A 22,535-nucleotide genomic window follows, 5' to 3' on the forward strand; every position below is an offset into this window, starting at 1 on the left:
CAATCACGAAGGTAAATTTCCAGCAAACGAGGAATTCCCCCCCCGGGTCCTCCCCTCCTCCTCCTCCTTCCCACCATAAAATCACACACAGGCCCCATCTTAGCTTAGCCCAGAAACCGAAAGCAGAAACAGGAACAGGAACAATAACAATAACAAGATCCCCACGTTCAAAAAAAGCCATTAGTGTCCCGTTCTATTCTAGTCTATTCTATACACCATGGCAGCTTACGATAGCATTGCCATTCCCATTCGAACCTCCATTCCCACTCACACCCCCGCTCGCATTCCCATTGCCATTCACAGTCGCATGCCCATCATTCTTCCCGCACTTCTTCAAATCAAGCACATCGCCCCTTGCCTTCTTCTCATGTCTCCTCTGCGTACTGTCCCATCCAGTGTTACCCCCTTCAGCCTCACGAACACCCCCATTCCCGCCCCCATTCCCAGCACCATTCCCAGCCTCGCCCTCTCTATATCCCCGCTTCTTGCCCCCACCCCTCCTCGAACTACCTTTCCTCCCAACACCCTTGATTTTCACCAACCTACTCCCCCTTCTTCCCATACCCTCTCCCATTCCCTTCCCAATATTTCCCTCCCTAACCCCAGCACCCTCGCCGTCCTCCCTATCCCTCCGTTCCTCCCTCTTCCTCTCCAACCCCCTCCTCGCTTGCCCCACACTGGCCCAACCCCCCTCCTTCCCCCTCTTCCTCTGCTCCCTCGCGACCTCCAGCCTCCCTTTCATGCCCTCCTGCTTCTTCATCTCATCCTCCCTTCTCAACTCGCAAACCACCCTCCACGCGGCGTCCACTTTCGCCCTCGCCATCATCAACTCCTCCTTCTCTTGCCCCATACCCTCGTACTCCTTCTGCCCCTGCGTAATGCGTGCTTTCCTAACCTTCACAACCGGGTCCCTTCCCTTGACGATCTCCTTATGCACGCCTTTCATCGCGTACCCGACTGGGCTTATCACAGCGCTGATATCCTTCAGCACGAAACCACCCAGCCCTTTGCCGACACCCTGGACAAATCCCTTGGCGCCATTTTGTCGAGCGCCGTTGTAGGGCTGTAGGTAGAGACCTGTGAAGCCGTCGTAGAAACCGAGTGTGAATTCTAATCCAGCGGCGCGAAGGCCGGACTTGATGCCGTTGACTTTGGGGGCGGTGCGGACTGTTTCGTCTCCGTAAAGGCGTGGGGCGTTGTGGAAGCCTTGGGCGATGGCGAGGGAGAGGTCCATTGGTACTGATATTGGATGTTAGAGGGGGCTGGCAAGGGAGGAAGGACCAAAGAGAAGGAGGGGAGGAGGAAGGGTAGAGCGCACCTTTTGCTAAGGCTTCGCCTGCTTCTTTGATGCCAGTGCCCGTGTCTCCCGCGAGGTCACACGCGAGGTTTTCAACGGTATCATTAGAAGTGGCGGATGAGCCTGATGGCCAGCTTTTTCGCTTGTTTGGAGAGATGGAAATGGGAGGCTTGAGGAATCTACTTGGCTTGCCGAGATGAGTATTCGTAGGCTCTTGCTGTTGCATTGTGATAGTATTTGGAGCAGGAAGATTTGCCTCAGTCCCATGCTGTCCTTCGTTCTGCAGAGCCCCATTGGGCTTGCTGGATTCGTCTTGCTGGCTGACTGATTGAATTGTGCTAGTTTCACCACTGTTCGTTGCTGTTGTTGACTCTTGCCTCTGTTTCTGCCTTTTCTCTCTCTTCCTGATTCTCTTTGCCCACTTGACGGGCACGCTGCCCATAGCTACCGCAGCACCACCCATTGAATTGAGAATGGCCGCGCCGCCTCCGGTCACTGGCTCTCCTGGACCTGCAAAATCAGTCCATTCGTGATGTTTTATCAACCTCAGGTCTTCCCATTTGATCTTTTTGTCATTGACTAGGAGGTAAGCAGCCAGGGTGGATAGCTTGAGATTAGATTGCTTGAGCAGCCACACTGCGACACGGTCTGGAAGGACGGAACAGCGCATCGAATGCTCACCCGTAGAAGGTAGATGGCGTTCAAATGATTCCACTGCATTCTTTGCGCCATCTCCTTCTTTGGCGATAGATTCGGCAATCTCTTGGGCGGCCTCATTTGCTCCAGTTGTAAGGCATTGCGTGATGCCTTCTGCCAAAGCGTCTGATGTCAAGCGCTTGTAAGGTACAGGCTCTGACGCTCCAGCGCCTGCCTTGCCGACCATCGAGCCCCAGAACGGCTGATCACCGAAGAAAGGAACGATCATAGTCGGCTTTCCACATTTGAGACCTATCGCAGTGGTGCCGGCACCGCCGTGGTGAACGACTGCGCTTACGCGCGGAAAGAGCCAGTCGTGAGGCGTATTCTCGAGCATGTAGATATTGTCGGGTGTATTGCCTTCGTCCCCAAGACCTCCCCAACCTTTACTGACCAGAGCTCTCACACCGGCCTTTTTAACAGCTTCGAAGATGAGGGCAGTGAATTTGTCTGGGTCGTCCACCACTATGCTGCCAAAACCTATGTAAACGGGCGGTTCCCCCGCTGCAAGGAAGTCTGCGAGTGTATCCGGAGGCTTGAATGAAGAGGCAAGATCGAGGAAGACGAAGCCGGTGACGTCGATCTCAGGACCCCAATCATCTGGCTTTGGTACTAGTCCTGGAGACCACATGTAGGTGTATGGGACCTTTTGGCGGTATAGCTGGCCTGGTGCCCACAATGTCGAGACTGGCTCCAGCCCGAGTGTTTTGACCCGAAAGCGATTCACCAGGTCACCGAGACCCTGCCATGTCCTGATTCATGATTAATTGGGTCAAGCGTAATGAGAAAGTCGTGACTTACATCATCTCGACCAGCGGGTATGACATAAAATTAGTATAATTTGCATCGACATTACTGTTCTTGATATTCGCTAAAGGATGTGGAAACTTTTGAGTAGGCGTGTAAGGAAAAGTAAACATTAAGTGTAGTGGTATTTCTAATCGCTCCGCGCAATGTACGTGGGCGAAGGACGGAGGATTCGCAATTATAGCATCCGCAACAAAAGGATTCTTATCGGCCATCATCTTCAGGTTTGCCTTGTTTGGTTCGTCGTCCGTGGCGTTTATACAGGCTCGCCAGAAGCCTTGGAACATCTCGAACATTGCATCGCGTCTACGACCAACCTCCCCTGCTCTTACTGTGGCTGCTGAAGGTATCAAGCCAGGATTCTTTACCATGAATGCCATGAGCTCTGAAGGGTCACCTCCGACCGAGAAGAACTCTAGCTTTGTATCTTCCTCGACAAATTTCTTGAATGCCGGATGGGTTGCTATTCGCACACGGTGCCCGTAGTCCTCCTTCAGCAGCTTACCGATCTTCAGGAATGGCTGTATGTCCCCTCTGCTTCCTATGACCATGATAACGATATTGAGTTTCAAAGCAGGCTTCGTCTCGGACGATATCCCAGAAAGTGTAGAGACCCTTGTGGATACGCGTGCATGGAAGTCAGGTCGTCGGCGTTTGACTTCGAGGACAGGCTTGTGAACATCTTGCGTAGGCTCATGCTTGACTTCATCTTTTCCTTCTGGACGTGTAAGATGGTGTTTAATTGTTGCCCCAAGCGCATTCGCCAAATATCCTCGATTGCTCGTCTCGTTGACATCGATTTTCAGCCTGCCATCTCTTTTAGAGACATTGCCTCTCGTGTTGTATGTGTCATTGCCTACCGAAAATCGGCTATATCTATTCTCAGCATTCTGCTGCTTTTTGTTACCTTTGAAGACGATGTGCTTCTTCTGGTCTTTCTGTGGTGCCTGGCCGCTCAGTTGGCTTGGTTGCGAGATGAACTCTGGCACTTCGTCATCCGACGAGGAATCCGAAGCAGTACTATGACCACCAATTGCATCCGTCAACGCAGTAGGCGCGTGTTCTGTCCTTGCTCTTTTTATGCCGAATCGTGAAGTTCTTTGAGCCGGTACTGGTCTTTCAGATAATTGCGACTTTGGGGGCCGTGGCCTTGGCCGACTCGAGATTTTCGATAGCCCAGGAGTTTGCGGGGTATGAGGATGTAGTACAGGCTCGGTCTTGCTCTTGACGATGTTGTGGTGGTGATCAGAACCCTCCAAGGGCTGAGAGGATGCAGATGTTCCAGCACTTGTCTCTGGGAAGGGAAATTCTGTCGGAGGAGGGATAGGGAGGATGTTGGCCGTGCCGTTCTGGAGGATCTCACCGTCCATGGTGGATCAGGACAAGTCTGTGTTCTGTTGAAGTGGCTGCTCGGTTAGCGAGCTGTCATTGTAGTGTGAGCAGTTAACGCCGTGCAAAGACGTCAGGTGAAAGGATGTGTAGGTTCTGGAAGACAACGCGACATTGAAGTTTGGACAACGGATGAAGAAGTGCATTGAGACGTGGTACAGGGCGAGCGCGTGCAGTTCCGTAGGGACAGTGGTACGATCAACATTCGTCATAACAACATCGGGTACCTGGGCAGTCGTGACTGCCAAACAGGGACAATTAGCATGGATCGCGACGGAGCATCAGCCACTGGAATGCTTCCATCAAGGCACGTAGAATATGGCCCGGCTCGTGCGGCCACGTCAGCATGCGCAGAGCCTGCATTTCATCAATGGAAACCTGATCGGAAACCGAGCTGGTACAAAGCAGAAGCTTGGAACGCTCAATCCGGAGTAAATGAAGCTGCAGGTACACTTGGCTAGCGGAAGATCGGCAGCTACATCCAGCCAATTGCCGGCGCCTCAAGTCTCTATAATCTTATATCCGCGGGGTCTTAGGGAGCCTCATTCTAGGGGCCAAATAGGGATATATCAGGGAGGTCAAGTTAAATGGTAAGAAAGATACATGCTCATCCAGCATCTGTCTATACCCAACGCTACATGCCTCCTCGCTCACAACCTCGCCCTCACCCTTTCCCCCTATCGTTCCATCAGCCCCATCTCCTCCGTCTCTCCCTCCTCCCCTCCTCCCTCCCCCACGCCCAACATCACCCCCTCACTCATCAGCCCTCCCACACGTTCCGCTTCCCTCTCGTCCCCCTCTCTTACAGCCCTCATATACCGTTTCTGCAACTCCACCCCCCTCTTCCTCTCCTTCTCCGCCTTCTCCCTCGCCTCTTTCTCCCTCCGATCTTTCGTCTTACTACTCCCCGACGGTGCGACACTCGTTACCAACACGCCCGCGTCTGCGAGGGTGAAATTCTTGAATTCGAAGCTACCACCGCCTCTACCCACCCCTGCCACGCTACTTTTACCGCTGTTGGTACGCGGGTTTGAGGGCGGAGGCGGCATAGCTGACCCAGGCGTGCTGGGCGTGGTATGCGGGATCGATTGCTGCGACCGATGCGTCTTGAGCCCGCCGTTGGATTTTGAGCGCGAGATCGACGATGCCGAGCGTGGGCTTCGGAGGTCGGACGAGCGGGTGCGATGAGGATGGCGGAGCGAGGAGGCTGACTTTGGGAGGCGCAGGGGAGGGGCGCTGGGGCGGCGTCGGCGTGCAGGACGTGTGCTTGGTGTGGAAGCGTCTTTGGCTGTGGGTGTAGTTGGTGGGGTGGAGGGTGTGGGTGGAGCGGGGGGTGGCCAGGATTGTACGCCGGGAGAGGTGGTGAAGGGGGATATGGGGTAGTCTTGATTTGGTGAGTGAACATCGCCGGCAAGGGCATTTTGGGGGAAAGGCTGGGACGAGTTGGAATGGAAGGGGTTCCACCAATTTGGAGAAGTGGGGGAGGGAATGGTGTCGGTTTGGGCGGTGACGTTCGTGAAGTAGGAGGAGCCATTTCGCTGGACTGTGTTGTTCCAATCGTGCATCTGAGTCGGTGAGATGGTGGAGTCTTGCTGTATGAATTGTGCCTGGTCCCATTCTTGCGGCATTTGGCCTTGAGACGATGGGTCCTGCTTTGTAGTGGGAGATGCAAAGTCTCTGTTAGGGCTTCCTGCGGACGAGGACGTCGGGGGTAGCATTGGAAAGAAAGTCATCGAATGACTCGAGTTTCGATTGTTGCTTGGGCTCTCTTGAAATCTTGGTCGTGAGACTTGCTCGTTGTTGCTTTGGTGATGCTGCGCATCCGGAAGCCCGTGTGTATACGGAGAGTAGATAGGCGAGTTGACTGCCCCTGCGGAAGCGTCCTCTGGTATTGGAGAGCTCAAGCCGGCTTGGAAAGCCTCAGGCTGCTGCATGCTCATCTGCTCGAATTTATGAGTCCAATCATGATGAGCGTCTTGCGCTGGTCGCATCTTTTCACTGGATCCAGTCTTGCACACTCTGTTGGGTCTGTGCTGCTCAATTGTTTGCGAGATGATAGACTTGCTCTTCCGCGACAGTGTGTGGCAGCCCGACTTTTGAAGCGGTAATGTTTCCTTGCTCTTGGTTCGACTCTTGCCCTCAATGCTGAGGAGTTCACTCGCTGATATAGATGAGGTGAGTTGCGGAGGTCGCCGTAAGACTCGGTGCGGTCGAAGTGCACTTGCGCGTTCGGAGACAGACGAGGTCTCTTGAGGTTGTGATAGCTGCGGAGGTTGATTGCTTGAAGCGTTACTCTCCACCGATAGGCTTTCTCCTGTAGTTGACCCTTCATTGAAATCCAAGTCGAATTTGTGATCGTCATGGTGCTCGAGGTCAATGCAGTTGAACAGGAGATCTGGCGAATCATGAATGAGAGTCTGATCAAAGAAAGAGAACTGATAATCGTCATCTTGTGAGAATTTCTGACCTTTGTCGGAGAACTGATGGGAGTCAAAGGCAGCCATGTCGATTGACCGTTTGCGGTCAGTAAACACTGCCTGCGCAGTACCAGAGCCCGGGGATGAGATGGCGAACGAGGGTCTTTGTCTCGACCGCAAATCAATCTGAGGGACACATGCAACATGAGCAGCAACGAAGAACGTATGCTTGAGATTCTACGTCGTCTATGGCGACAGCCACATGAAGTTCAAGAATTCATAAACATTGCATTCATGTAGGGCAGAGCTGACAACGCTAGTCACATTCCTCGCTTCAAAACAAGGGATTGTTGTACGTACTTATTGATCGAAATTTTGTACTGCTGGCATTTGACCAAGTCCGCCTCCACCTGTGCCTTTGACGCTTTGCTCAAGTCCCCGCCCATGTACGCCAGCCGCCGGCTCTTCATGTACCCCACCCGCACTGCGATCAATGACGTGCTTCTTCAGTAAAGAGAGTATTTCGCTATTATGCCAACGCTGAGGTACAGGCCTGTATGCTGGCTTGAAAGTCCCCACAGTCTGCGCCCACTCGCCAGAGCGGGGTGCTCCGTTCCGCCAGGCGTCTGTATCTGTTGAAGTGCCTTGAGCAGCAGGGGTAGCACTTTCAGGCCCAGCCCCCTCAGCTGTCTCACGACTGGTCGGCGATGGCTCTTGTGTAGCCCAGTAGTATATATCCCAATCATTTTCGTCAAGAAAGAGGTCGTACTGACGTAATTGGGCAGGCGTCATGCGCGGCAGGTTGGCGTCGGCAAAGGTGGAGAGGAGGAGGTCACTTTCGAGGGTCCCCCTCTTTCGGCTCTGGTCTGTATAGTATAATGTTTGTCAGCTATCTTCCATAGCTTGACTTGGTGGGAAAGACGCTGTGAAACAGACATAACAACCTCGCGCGCATGGTGTTGGCGTCTTCCCCCGTCCTCCTCTTTGGCTCTACTTTGAAGCTTGCTCCTTCCATCTCTCCAACATCAAGTTCTGAATTTACACCTTCTTGAGGACTGCCAGTTTGTGTTCCGCCTGTCATACGTTCTGTATTCTCTGGAATGGAGTCTTTTGGGGTGAAGTTTGGGTCAACGGAGCTGATGAGCTCAGGTGGTGCTTTGTCGGCTCCCACCTGAGGCATCTCATTGGCAATTGTAGAAGTCGTGTTCGTCATATGAGGGTTCGTTGGCTTTGACTTTTGGCTCTGCTCCCACTCTTGAGCATTTTCGTTTGAATGCGGAGCAGCAAGGAAACGGGTGCTTGTGGACAGAGGCCGTCTAGCCAGAGTTGAGCAGGGCACAGCGCGTGCGAGGTATTTCAAAGAGGACATGATAAGGACTTGCGATGAGCGCAATGACAACGATGCAGAGTAATCAAGGAGTCTAAGGAGCTTGAGGGAGTTGTCGAAGAGATGCAGTTCCTTTGACATCATTCTCGTGCCAAGTGAACTCGGTGCACACTCGGTGCCCGGTGCTCTAGATTAGACTAAATGCAGAATTTTTCCCCCTTCGATTAACTTGGCTTTTACGAAGTACTCTCCGCCGGCCAAGTAGTAGTATACTAGTTGTGTAAGCTACATTCTGGGCATGAGGTGAGTTCACCAGCTGTGGTAAACTTCCAAGGTACGCATCTGTTGTGAGGCAGAATAGGCCATGCGCTTGCCATTCTTACTGATGTTGCGGCACCAGTATCCGCTGCGAGGGCGCGACTTTCACATTTTTCAGAAGCTTCATTCATCTATCAACGTATCGTATTGACTCGTACCATATGCGAATATCGCTTCATCATCCCAATCCAAATTTTGGACCTCATTCCTAGCCAGATTGGCCTCGACGACTTCAAAGGTTTGGTTTACGAGATCTTCCGTTGGCGAATAAATCTGAAGACGATTGATATGCCAGACAAATCGTTTCAGTAGATCGTTGCCCATCCATTCCCCCTCAGTACCGTACGTCGATGCCAAATGCAAAGTAAGGAGTCTGATCCTATTATTATAGCCCCGGATCATTTTGAGGCATTTTGCCCACACCTCGAACATGTATACTTTTGCTTGAATTTGTAAAGTTCTCGATAGCTGGATTTGCGCAAGAACGTTGTTGTTGTACTCACGTGAAGCCCTAAGAGGTTGGGGGAAATCTTCGAGGTATTGGAGACAATGAGAGCAGAAGAAGTTCAGTCCCAGCTCTAGATGAATAGCGTCGTCTCGGTCAATGAAAGGGAGCAGCAACTCACATCTGCGGTTCCAGTCCGGCACCTCATTGTGAATACTTGAGTCTGGTCTGACTGACCCGATGACCCATTCGGTACGGTGGGGATGTGCTTGGAATATGTTGTGAGCCGACCGATCCACCTCAAGATGCTGGGAGATCTCCAAATTCCTTTCGGACAACTCCAGGCGTTGTGGACCAAACTCTTGACGGACAAATTCCGATCTTATCATGTCAAAAAGCTCCCGCGGCAGATCTTGAAGCAGACGAGTGAAAGCGGGATCGACGTCTCTTCTGAACACTTCTTTCTCCTTCTGCTTGTGTGACTCGCAGTGGCTATCGATATAGAGTGCATCCTCAGCTCTCTTGGCGAGGGGCCTTTTAGGTGACTTGTGGATATGTAGAAGTCTTTTGCAGACGCCTGGACCGCGAGATGTGCAGAAAAGAAGACTTGGCTCCTGAAGCATGGGCAGCTCATCGATTCGAACAGGATCGTGTGATGTGGAAGGTAGGAGGTTCGAGTATTTTGCGCAAGCTGCTCCATAATCTGGAAATTGGTCGAAATGACACGTCGTCAAATGGAATATGAGTTTTCTTGCTTCTTCTTCAGTATGTTCCTCTAAGCCCTGTAAAAATCTGCTCTTTGATTCCTCGAAGACATCCAACAAGCCTCTCATTGACGTCACGACCGGTTTCTTGCTCTTTCTTGTTTCGTCTCGGCACCACGAGTATGCGTCCCAGATGTCGGCGCGCTTTTGAACTACAAACCCAAACCAAAACTCATCAAAGTCTAGTGATACTTTGGGAGGTCCATCGACTTTGGAAGGCTTGTCGATGGAGTTTAGGCAGTCCCACTCATCCCAGAAGGCCTTCGTCGCATCGAACGAGCTGCTCTTGCTCGAGGAGTCCTCGGCACCATCCTTGGGGCTGCTCATATTGGGACCTGAATGCGGAACGAGGGGAGGAGAGTGAACAAAGAGCGAACTTGTGTTCTTTGTCCTCGAGGTTGGGCCTGTGGAGTGTCACTTAGCCCCAACGTCCTACTTGACGCAAGCGGCGACCAATAAACTCTTACGCTCGCTGTTTGAAGACTCACTTGCAGGTCTAGAGGGGCCTACACAGTGAAGCTCACTTGTCTTCGCCTCAAACAGGCTGTCGTGTGCTTCAGTGATCACTTCTCATTCCTGAGTGTGCAGTGGAAGAGAGTATTTGTGAATCACGGAAAGCGAACGGTAAGAAACGGCTCCTAGACGTGTTGTGGTGGCTTTTGCTCGGCAGGACTTATTGGGTTGTCTGACAGTCCTAACCTTACACGTCGTTCAACGGTCATGTAGGACAAGCTCGACAGCTCTAAGGCATCAAGCATACACCTCTCCTTTCTTACCAACCATCGAGGGCTACACGACTACATGTACCCTCCGCACTTGCCTCTTCAGCCTTGAAACACCAAGCTTTGAGACTTGCGCGTGTACCTGTACGACATGCAAGAGTGAAATACAATGAATTTTGTGAATTAAGACCGGAGTTCCACTTGCCATCCTATTCACCAACCAACCTATGCGTGTGATATCCATATTTCCACCGCAGCGCGTGGCAATACTGCAATATTCCAAGACATGTGATGGCCGCAAGTGTGAGGCGGCCTCAGCAGATCCCATCACCACCGCCCCCCAAAATCTATAAAAGATTCCTCCTCCCCCTTCTTCTTCATCTTGCAAACCATCGACCAAAGGCCCCTCTTCCCCCAAGACTGGGGTTCTCGAGACATGTGATGGCTCCAAGTGGAGGGTAACACCAGAAACTTGCATCACAGTGATCTCCATCGTCTATAAAGACTGCCTCCTCCCCTTCATCTTCTTCTTCGCTTCAATCATCCGACCAAGGGCCTTCCCCTTTCTGGAGCTGCGACTTTCGACACAGTTGACGAGCTGAAGTGGAAGGTTACACTCGAACCCTCCATCACAGGATCCTCCCAGGTCTATAAAGTCTCCCTCCTTCCTTCTTTTTTTCAATCAGCCGACCTGGGCCTTCCTCTTCTTCGGACTACAGCTTTCGACACACTCGACGGGCTTACGTGGAAGTTGACACCAGAAGCTTCCATCACGGGACCTTCCAAAGTCTATAAAGTCTTCCTCGTTCCCCCAGTCTTCTTCCTTCCTCCAACCAAACGACCTAGGGATCTTTCCCTCCTATATATATACTCTCGCCGACTCTTCTGTCTTCCTTCTTCTCTAAGCTCACCCTTCTGCTAGACCTGCTATGGCTCACACCGAAGGGAAATATAACTCGTCTCGAAGCCTCCTTTCCATGGAGCCATAGCACACCTGGTCTCAGCATTCTCAGCATTCTTTCTAAATATATATATATCCTTTCGACATTCGTCTCCGCGGCTTGCCCAAGGACCGATATACAGCAACAGGTATGTTATTGCAAGCAAGCCTGCCTTCTCTTGTCTTTCCCTTAAGAACATCAGCCATGCCTCAGTCATCATCGCCGTTGATGAGTTTGACTAACGTTTGTCCTACAGGTCTTTCGAAGCATCAGAGGCTCAGAGTATGGTTCACTTCGACCCACATCGACGCTATCGTCGTTGCTCCTTCGTTCCGGCCCCCTTGAAGGGCTTTCGAGCTTGACCCGTGCAACCAGACATCTGCATCTTCCCAACTTCAAGCGTATGAGACATCCGAATTTGAATTGGTTTACCATAACAATCAATTGGCTTACCACGAAATGAACAACCTAGTCGTGTCGACCGTTAACAAGTTACTTTTCAGCGAGCAAAAAGTTAGGATTCGTAGCCCCGACGCAGCTGGTCCTTGGTGGTCTCGAGTGGGTCTACTGCTCTGCCGACTCTTCAAATCGATTCGAGTAATGTCTCTCGAGAACTTGATCTATTCGAACTCGCGGAGCCTCGAATCCCGGTGCTGTCGTGTCTTCTCTACATGACAGGATTTACGGGAGATGGCCGTTTTGCAGGACGAGGAAGATGTAACACCATCTGCGGCTTCTGTCAGATCCTGAAGGGCCCAAGATTGATCGTTGGATGTTGTTGGAATGCCCAGTACATCCTCAGACCTTACGAAGCAACTCGGCAATTCTCCTTGCAAAGATCAAGTCACAAGCACCCGCCATTCACGGTCTTGCAATTGAGGAAGAGCTCAGTTCTCCACGGTCTCGTATCTTTCCTGTCTGGACAATGGCAATTGTGTCTCCGAAGCGAGCTCGACGAAGAAGCAGCCTAGCGCACGGTCTTGCGCGCTCACCAACGTACTTCAGCTCTTGATCAAGTTCCTCCCTCAGAGACTTCACTCAGGTCCTTGGATCTCATCGGTTCTGCTAAGTTAATCTGTCGTGATCGACGAAACGGAGAACATGGCAGCCAGTGAACGGTCGGTCGGCTTTGTGGCAAGCAACATCTCACTGCATAAAAGAGCGGACACTCAACCTACCTCGTCTTTGCCTAGCCATGTGACGAAGTCTTCGCTTCAACAACACGAGGACCCGCGACTGGTGAGCGTAAGTCATGAGACCGAAAATGTCTAAGAACAAGATAGTCAAGCTACAGCCAAGGGCGTAAAGGGGCTGTACAAAGTCCTACATGAAATAGCTCCCCGGCCCACCTGGCTAACTATCCACGTTCGGTCAATAGGTCTCTTTGAGAACTTACTGCTACCCTGAGGCTGGGCGCCTTGACTGGGGGACAGGGAATGCCGTGACAGAATACGGGTCTTCGTGGTGCTCCCTTTCCTAAAGTCAGGCGCATCGCTCTTGAATAGCACGCAATGTTCGAATGCGAAGACAACAATCAGCTCAAGATGATACTGAAGAAACGACTCTTCATTCACTTTAAACCAACGGTGACATCAGGAATCGGCACTCGTGTCGCTGCCACCAAGTGCATGGCAAGTCAGGCCAGCTCCGGAGTTCAACAGCAGAGTCACTGCCACGGATCGAAAAACTGTTTCAAGATGGACTCAAGAGATGGACTCAAGAGTAGTACGTCCCTGCGAGTGCATTTGGCTTCATACACTCGTTCTGGAATGCATCACACCAATTCTTTCATGACCAGCCTCGTCGTGGAAGCTCTTCTTCCTATTTTCAATCAGGACTGAATCAACATGCACGTTCACCGAATCTCGGTCCCTGGTCTTGCAAAGTAGGAAGTTTTCGGCTGCACCAGGCGTCCTGATCAAAGTACAAGCACAACAGGATGCTGTCTGATGCGCAAACCATCAAAGGAGCTCTCTCTACAAAATGATACGACCCTTTCTGGCTGTGCATCGGCTCAAAAGGTCTCACAGACAGTAGATGGCCCTCCGCAGAATTCTCCCACGCAGCTAGACAACGATACATGAGCGAAGAGAATCAGGTGATGAAACAGGAGAATGACGCTCTCATACAGCAGCTCCTCGGCGAAGATCTACGAATCCCAACAACGCGAGTCATGGCTCAGATCGGAATGCGGCAACTGAAGTTAAAGAGGGGGCAGACTCAAAACGAGCATGCCCTAGCTCATCAGTTGCCACAGAGGTTCTCAGGTGCCAGCGATGGCCCAGTGCAGGCTTACGAGCAAGGCCGGAAGCATGTGTGGCCGGGTCCTGCTTCGTACCAAGCAATGAACACAGCTCCATGCAGGTTTCATCGATCCCGATCACAGACTTCCGCAAAAGTTGCTCGGGCACTTTCACCGGATATATTGAGACGCAACGCATATGGCAGGGCTATCTGGCAACGACTGACTGCACCCGTGACATATTACTATGTGCCGAAGGGACTGATCAGAGTATCGACGGCGTCCGTGGAGTCACGACCTGACCAAGATCTGTATGACTAAATACGCCTTCGCTGGTTGGACCTGAACAGAGAGCAGAATTCCCACCACTACATTTCGTGAAGCCCCATGTCCTCTCTATAAATATAAATCCGGAAATGTCACCAGATGCCAACGAAAGTCTTCTGGTTCCAGCAACAAGTCTTCACAGAAGAAGACAAGCGGCAACGGAAAATGGCGACGGTCTCTCGTCGCAAATGATGCCACCACCTCAATTCTAAATATATATTATATCCAGCAAGCTATTGCAGGTAGTCGTCTGCTCTGCCCCATACCTCTGCCTCCATCAGGCTACCCGGCATCCCCAGCGCCAGATGCCATCGATCTTGGCACTTACACCTCAAGGGGTGGCAAGGCTGGTGGCTTCAGAAGAAACAGGATATTGGTCCGACAGCTCGATTGAGGAGCCTCCTGGAGCTTCTCTCACCATGCCTTGCTCGTTGAGACGAGTCTTTAATACAAAAGCTGGCAGAATCAATTCGGCTCTGACCATATCCTGGTCGTTGCGTCACCTCCGCAGCCCACGTGTGTGGCTCCACAATACTTTCGAGAAATGAAACCCTACTGGTGCATACGAATTATGCTGGTGCTTTCTCGGGCCTGGTCAGAAAAGTCAAGGACAAACACGCGTCGGGGACAGCGCAGCGCAATATGCGTACCGGATGGGCTACCGTGCTGGGCAATACGTGCATTGTGACGTTATGGTTTGCCGAGATACGTGCAGCATATAATGAGAAATGTGGAGCATGTTTTGAGTGGATGGCGTGGCGTCAGGAGTATTCGGAGAAGATCCACAAGATTGAGGCATGAGGTGGATTCACCGAGCCTTCGACACTACAGAGAGTCTCTGGAGACTCTAAGCAAGATTGCTGCGCCCGATCCTGCGAATCCCATGGCTCTTTTCATGCAAGAGCGAGCGAGGTCGAATGAAAGGCCTGCAGCTGTTTATTTCATTTGTCTCCATCCACATCCATCTTCATCTATCAGCAATTCCTGATGATGATGCGTACAAGGAAGGTGGGAAGTGGGCACGACGACGGTGTGGGCCTTTTGTCGTCGTACGATCAAGGATATTTGGGGTCCTGGCAAAAGAGAAAGACGCCCTGGTCGCATTTGGTTTCATACACAACTTTACCATCCAAGAGACCTATGAATCTCTGTCATTCATCGACGCCAATTTTATCTGGTCCAGCAAACATCAAGCCCCAGAATCATGAGATTCTTCGCAGGGGAGCTCGAATCAAATGCCATCAATGTACTATGGAGACGATGATCCAGAGCCCATGGATATCGATCTCGATGCATCACCTGTCTAAGGAGCGGTGAGTCCTGCGGCTCTTCTGGAAGTGAATCTAGCTGCTCCTAGGCGAACATACGGGCGATGTACGGCGAGAATGCCACCAGAGAGTGGAGACTCTTCTGGCGCAAAATCTGACGACAACCACATCAGCCGCACATAACTCGTATTGGGTGATGAGGTCAAAAGGAATCATAGCGATCATCCTTGAATATGCATCGCGCAGCGTGGCCTTCTCTACCATCTCAGCGCTCGCTCTCGCTCCCCGACTTTCAAACGAAAGCGACGTGACAAGATGTGGCTACCTGTGGGAGGCTCAGGGCGACCACATCGAGCTCAACTCGAAGCCTGCACTTGAAATCAGCACATTCAAAATCAACGTGACCGACAAAGTCACTCTAAATATATATAACGGCAGAATACTCTATCCACATAGGCTGGCGCCTGCCACAAGGAGCGCCATATCAGCCCAGGATCCCGGGTTCATGGGTTTTGGGGATCGATTGACGTGTCTCTAGTAGCGACAAGGCAGCTTAAGATAAGCCTGCCAATGATGTCCGCCTTTTAATCAAATGTTGGAATCCTCTTGCAAGATAGCAGCACTCACGTGACGATGCCTCAGTGTGAGGTTCTAAGGAGGAAAGTACGCCCATTTTGGTGGTGGTGGTGCTGCCTAGCAAATCCACATGTGGAGATCGCGTTTGTGCTCGGCTTTGTCGGCTGTGACTATCGAGATCCATTGCCGCCGGGTTGAAGCATACGACGCATGCAACATTAAGAATGCCTCTCGTTGTCTCGTTGATAAGCCAACACCATGAATCGCGGACGAAGAACACACAGAATGGAGGCCCTCCAATCAGTGCGAATCCGAAGCAACGGCGTGGCTGGCCCGTTCCTTGTCATAGAGTACCACCTGGAGAAGTATACAGCTGGAATATTTCTTGTGGCAGTCTATGATACGCACTCCATCGTAAAGCTTCCATGAGATCTGAGCTCGTTCAGCCAGCCTTGTCCACGACTACGCGGAGAAGGTTCCAGTCGAAGTGGCGTGCACGCTGGAATGGCAAAAACTTGAAGAAAATTGCGTGTCCTCTTCAGCACATAACGACATGAATACTCCGTTGGACTTGTTCGGAACTGAGAAGCTCTTTGACAAAAATGCCTTGAACATCTGGGCTGCGTATGATTTGCACCTGTATGTGATAGCCTTCCCTCCTGACTACCTTTTACGACAGCGCGATGGCTTCATCGACTAAGGACAAACTTCCAGCACTCAATGGGCTGTCTTCTGAACGCTATTTTCCACAGCAGATACATTCTAAATATATACATCCAATGATACGGCTCTTGTACGATGGCCATTCATATACGGCATCTTTGACCCCCAAGCCTGGCATATCCGACAATTTAATGGCCTTGAAGAGGCAGGAGGATGGGGAATACGAGGCGACAGTCCGTGAGTCAAGAGATCACAGCATAGAATTGCTGTGTCTGGTCCGTCAGGTTCATGGTATTCAACAGCCAACAGCAATCACGAACCGGATGGGGGGGTGATTGAGATCGAAGATAGTGATGAGGAGGCGGAGGGGATGAGTATTTGTGAGCGCCATCATACCGTGAAGTTCAAATGTGCTTTGCGGACAGCGCTCTCTGCTTCTTCGACAAACCCGACCCTCACTGCGATTTGTGGAACATGGACCCGACTCAACTCTAGGGACCCTGCTCTTCCGCGAGGCTTGGATGGCGGTCCATGACTTCAAGTGGGCCAGAAGATCAGTCCAGGATCGACATTTCGAGCCCATCTGCCTTCACGACAACGCTGACATCAGAACATGAGCAAGGCTTGCAAACGCTCATGACCCTGATTTCGCGCGGAGCTCCGCCGGACCCTTCGACTGGCATCACAAAGCCAAGAGAAGGACTGCTTGAATCCGCTACTCCCACCCAGCCTTGAGTTCCGGTCGATTCAGTGTATGCAAAGATCGCCTGGCGCGGAGCATGACTAATGAAGATCTATTGTCTTCGAGGATCATAGGTACCTTGGAGATAACTTCCGCTATGATGAGGAGTTTCAGATACACTCCCAACTAGCACCATGCCCATTTCGACTAGCACCACCCTCACCTATCTACGAGCTTGACCCTTACCTCCATACCCTTCTCACAAATCATCTTACCCAGTGTTCCAACAGCGACCTCTCAGTGATTAATGAGAGATAACGCCCAACACTTGGATGTATGTTTTCATTCATCAACGACAGCCCCGATTCCAAGGCTATAAATATATATACACAAAAGTGGTACAGCTGAATCCTGCCGATTTCTAATTCTTCTGGTGCCCCGTCGTCCTCCACAGCTTCTACGACCCCCCTGCCATTCACCCAGTCGAGTGTCCGTGTGATCTGCATGACCCGCTCATATCCTGGCCATGGAAGACGCCGCTTGGATACAATGTCGAACATCTGGGGGTCCATCAAAGCAAGGATAGGATCGCAGCTCTCGGCCTATCGCTGCCTGTGCTCTCCGGACTCCAACACTGTTCCCGTCGCATCTCGGCTGCATCACGCACGGGATCTCCGATAGACTGCTCTTCGTGCGATGGCTAAGTCGCTACTTCAGAAGTTTACAGACGAGTGGGAGTGGATCAGGAGCAGAGAGGGAGTCAGGGAAGATCTGAGCCAGCCGGTCGACAATTCCAATGCAGTCAGTGGTCGGGATGGAAAACACTCACAGCAAGTCCAACGTAGCTTCCAGCAGAGCTACGGAATCAGAAGCTTCTGCTTCCGCAATGGCTATCTATCCGCCCCACACTCCCCAAGCATCGTGCCAACCTTATAGCGGGTAGGCGATACGCTAGAATGAAATGCACGTCTCTTTGATAGACGATCAAATGAAGGTCGCCAAACAGAACTTGGGAGCTTGCAGATGCCAACCCAGGGGAAAGGCGGTGTGGTTCACGGAGAGGGAGATACGCACCGCAAGCGCCATTGTCGATGTGGCTCTTCGTACTTGCTGCAGTCTCCGACTTCTTGGTGGTCCAAAGTGCAAGATCTGGCTCTCAAGGTTGCAGGCAGACTTGGTTTTCAAAGCAATGGCGCCTTAATGTCTGCTTCTCATGAGTCTGCAAGCGCTGCATAGAATCTGGTCCCCCTTCGGTCGAGCCCAGCAGCAACAAGGCTCGTTGTCGCCCTCGCAGCCACATCACAACAAGAGCATACAAACTTTACGTCGCAGACTTCTGAATGGCCATGACTACGAGTACAATTAGTTGAGAACCTTCGAAGCCTTCTCGTTGTGGAGCTCAACGATGGGGTCGTCGGCGTGACTTTGACCTCGACATGAGAAAGACGAGGCGAAAAATGGGGCAATACTCCGACGGAAGTGTCATTGAAGCTGCTAGATCCTGATTCTGATCTGATATCAAACATGACACACGGTCTTCAGGAGCTTGTTGCTGGACAGGGAGTTGTAGCGACGCCGAGAGCTTAGTGGGTGCCTGAGGAGAGACAATACAACGCTACTTTGACTGCTATCTGGAAGATGTTGAGAGGCTATTGCCGAGAGCCTGGCCTTGGAATAATTAGTTTTCCTCCTTATCACACGGATGGATGCGATTATCGCTGGAAATCATGTTCGTTCCAACACTCTGCCGACTCACTACCCGAGTAAGGGGACATCACGCACATCTATAGGATCGTTCCGTGCGGGAAGCAAGAGCGGACGAAAGCCAGACAGATAGCGGAACTTGAACAGCAAGTATTCTTGTCGACTACCTAAATATATATAAACTGGGAGGATGCCGACCGCACGCGGCTCCGAAAATGCTCCTCTTCTGACAAAGACTCAAGTCTTTCTCTGCCGTCAAAAACCTGGGGCTGTCGCGACTACATCGCAGTCCTTGCATCGTTCGCGGACATAGCTGTTCATGTAAGGGACCAAGGATCAAATTCTCTTGCAGACGCTACAAGCTCAAGGTGGCTGCGAGGAACACTCTCGTCGTATCACGGGGCTTGTATCAAGTGTTGTGACAGCCTTATCCTCCTTGTGCCGTTCGTGGGCATAGCTGTTCATGTAAGAGACCAAGGGCTAAATTCTCTTGCAGACGCTACAAGCTCAAGGTGGCGACGAAAAACAATCTAGTCGCATCACGGGGCTTGTATCAAGTGTTGTGACAGACTTGTCCTCCTTTGGCAAGCAAAACAATGGATTTACCGCGTCCGGGCGGAAGAAGAGCAATGCTTCAGGGACATGATCTCTGGTTTCATCTCAGGAATCCGAGTATCAGACAGATTACGAAGAGGATCGAGAAACGGACCTGATGATAAGGTCTCGACGAGCAGATCAACAACCACGTTTGTGACCATAGGCCTTGCCAGCAGAAAGTGCTCTGCTTGACCGACCAGATCAGCAAGATACTGAGAGAGGTTACTTAGGTATCGGGATCTTATTCGTCGCCTTTACTTCAACCGGGCTTGCGTCGACCCAGACTAGAGCATAATCGAAGACTACGTTGAAAATAGTGTATTCGAATACTACGGGAAAGCGAATTATTATGTCGGAATTCCTAAAGCAATAGTGGAGGCAATTTCCCGAAACTGAGGACTGCAGGGGCCAATCCTGGATTCGAGGATAAACGCATTGTATCAGACAAAGACTACTGGTGGACCAAGACAAGTCTGTTGCCAGCGGAAGAGGACAAGGAGTATATCCGGGTTTGCGAAGAAGATGGAGACGATTCCTTTGCTTCATTCCAGGATTACTTCAACGAATATCCAACTACAAGCCTAGCAAATGTAACTGCTGCTCTCAAGATGGTTGTTGACACTGAAGTAGGAACTGTTCCCAAAGGAGGCAAGCTATAGAGAGCCGGAATCGCTATCAATATGGTGACATTTGTCGATGCCAAGGAATTAGCCGCCCCCATGACAGGAACAAAACAGCGCAGCATCCCGGGCAAGTGACGAAGCGGCGAAAGACGTCGAACTGACATTCCGAGGCACTACATAAAAAGGTCTTGTAGGAAGACAATCACGTCCTTCCAACGCGGCTAAACTCCCATGACAACCCAATCTATGCGACGATGGAGAGCCAACGTATGCAACGACAGCGTGAGAAGCAAGAAGCTCAGGGCAAAATGCTTCTTCGACTGCATCATCATTAGCAGAGACTCCAAAGTGGCGTTTATCCGATCTTGTAAGGCTCAAAGATCGCGACCCGCTCCAAACATCACGCAGCCTCAAGACAAACAGCCGTCAAGCCCACGGCGTCGGGGTGCCTGGGACATCAGGCTCGACTAGTTGCAGAGGGCTCATCTCATGCTCTCTCCGAAATACTAGACATCTGAAGACTGGGTTTGAGCTCTGAAGCTAATCAGAACCAATACGCTGAGTCAAGAATCAATTGGCGTGGAGAGCAGCTATGTGACTGGGAGAAAAGTACCTTCCGCCCAGCCAGACGCCTACGAAGAGTCGTACTAGGACAAGATGGTGGACCAAGGTCAAATCGGCGCCGTTCCCTTTCCCGGAAACGGACGTCCTCTCCGCTCCGTCATGCTGCAATTCCATGGCAACAATCAGCGGGATACTGGCATCGTTCTTGCTTCACAATTCACAGATTTGAGGACAAGAAATCTTCAAAAACGCGTCTGAGTACTGGACTAGTCTTTTGATTTAAGGTTTCCCGATAAAACCAAGGCTACTCAGGGAGTAAGCAGTAATCTCAAGGAGTGAACTTATCAGCCTCCACAACGCGCTCTTTCCAAGTGTTGGATTACTATCCAACATTGAACCATCTACTTCTGCTTTTCATGGCTTTGGTTCTCACACAGGCTTCGAGGAAAATAATGCGAGGTCTTCGTGAATATGTGCTAATATGGAGGGAGTGTCTACACAATGCCCGCCCATTTGACCAGTCAAGGCCATATATCCCATTCCTCAACGGAGCGCCACCTACTGCACATGTGATAATGAATCACCACAGAGGTCGAACTCGTCAAGCTTGCACGATTGAGGCTATTTGCAGTTGTAGCGGAAGCGAAGAATCCCAAGATCCATACTAAATATATATAGCGCATGAGAGAGGTTCCCGGGTCAGCAAAGACGAGGGAGCCAAATCTTCCTGCAAAGCTCTTTTGGGAAGTCTGTCTTTCGTCCTTACCTGGCCTCTACATTCTTTTCGTTCTCATGGTGATCATATCGGCGATATTGGTGTTGTCTCTTTTAAAACTCAACCACGCCACAACCACCATCAGAGCAGAAGCAGCGGCAGCAAAAGCAGACTGCGCAAGCTTGGTCCACAGCTTAGCGGGCGAGTCGAATGTTACGGAGGAGCATAAAATCGATGGACTCAACGCTCCCAACAATGGAATCCATGAGATGATGGTCATTAGGCGTTGATCTACCTCGTTCAGATTACCAACACGACAGACAACAAGCCGTGTCCAGATCAAGGAACAGAAAGTACGACTACCTGAAGATCAATCTCAAATCAGAGAAAAGTCCCGAATGTAGGGATTCTCTAAATATATATATTTCGAAGATGTGGCCACTTTTGGCAACCGGCTCCATGCCGGAACGGAAGAGTCGATAAACGGCGACTGGGATCTGATGAACAGTATTTCACATCGCGCCGTGGTTCTATTCCGAGGAAAATGATAGTGTATGGGCTATCTTTCGTCGAACGGGCGCACGCGTGCCTTTGCGCTCTGTGCATACAAGTGGATAGCACTTGTCAAGGTTTCCCAGCACGCCTAATAACGGAAGTTCTGAACGACGCGAGCAACCAGCCAGACAAGTCCGTTGTCTTGTAACTTCACTAGCGATATTCTAGCAGTAGCCTCTCACTGGAGCGCATGGGATCGTGAAATACGCGAGTTGCATGCTGACCTGTCCAAAAGCCACGCACGACTGGGACGCAATTAGAAGGCACCCTGCTGATGTACAACGATTGGTCTTTCAAGAGAAGAAGGCTTTTGACGGACGGATCTTGGCCAGGAATTCACTGTCACGTTGCTTGTGTCGAGCGATTGCCTGGCCTTCCTCTGGAGTAATTCGCCTGCAAACAAGGACAACGAATTGCAATCGGTACCACAAGACCCCGAGACTGAGAACGGTCATTCAGTTGACCAATTCATTGATCAAGAGACGAGAATTGTGCGTCTCGTATTCAGCACATGGCGCCTTTGTAGCTCGCCGTACTGTGCCCGCCATGTCCGAATTTCACTCGATGTCGACGCCGAAAGATTTCAGAGGAACTTCGAGCTAGCAATACTAAAGGGAAAAGACGTCCCAACTCTTCCAACTCAGGACAAATCATCGTCTTCGAAAAGACGTAGAGATTGCCATGCTGAGCGCAGAAATCGACCGCCAGTGGTGACATTATCTTCGCACAAGACATGCGTGTTGGGTGGGAGCCAAGACGACAATTTCTGAATCCAGTACGATGACAACAACTGACGTACCCATTCACGTTTTTCACGTGCCAAAAATGGCAGCCTCGATCCACGGTGATGCTGCGATTGAATGGACAGCTCCACTGGCTAAATATATATATGCGAC

General features: G+C 51.1%; 3 protein-coding genes across 3 annotated transcripts; 1 reads left to right on the forward strand and 2 right to left on the reverse strand.

Moving 5' to 3' along the window:
* Positions 1-208: 208 nt before the first annotated feature.
* On the reverse strand, positions 209-4,170 carry KY384_006234 (uncharacterized protein; the record flags this gene model as incomplete). The annotated part of the gene is made up of 3 exons (XM_044814730.1): positions 209-1,239; positions 1,319-2,745; positions 2,795-4,170. 3 exons carry the CDS (start codon positions 4,168-4,170, stop codon positions 209-211), a joined length of 3,834 nt encoding a protein of 1,277 aa, XP_044668880.1.
* Positions 4,171-4,866: 696 nt separating this feature from the next.
* KY384_006235 (uncharacterized protein) lies at positions 4,867-9,787 on the reverse strand (the record flags this gene model as incomplete). The annotated part of the gene is made up of 4 exons (XM_044814731.1): positions 4,867-6,792; positions 6,988-7,472; positions 7,543-8,118; positions 8,410-9,787. The coding sequence occupies 4 exons, from the start codon at positions 9,785-9,787 to the stop codon at positions 4,867-4,869; spliced, it is 4,365 nt and encodes a 1,454-aa protein (XP_044668881.1).
* A 3,416-nt stretch (positions 9,788-13,203) lies between these two features.
* On the forward strand, positions 13,204-13,686 carry KY384_006236 (uncharacterized protein; the record flags this gene model as incomplete). Its single annotated transcript, XM_044814732.1, has 1 exon — positions 13,204-13,686. The coding sequence occupies one exon, from the start codon at positions 13,204-13,206 to the stop codon at positions 13,684-13,686; it is 483 nt and encodes a 160-aa protein (XP_044668882.1).
* Between the last annotated feature and the right edge of the window lie 8,849 nt (positions 13,687-22,535).

Source organism: Bacidia gigantensis (assembly GCF_019456465.1).
Source record: "Bacidia gigantensis strain McMullin 20006 chromosome Unknown contig_246, whole genome shotgun sequence".
Taxonomy (NCBI): domain Eukaryota; kingdom Fungi; phylum Ascomycota; class Lecanoromycetes; order Lecanorales; family Ramalinaceae; genus Bacidia; species Bacidia gigantensis.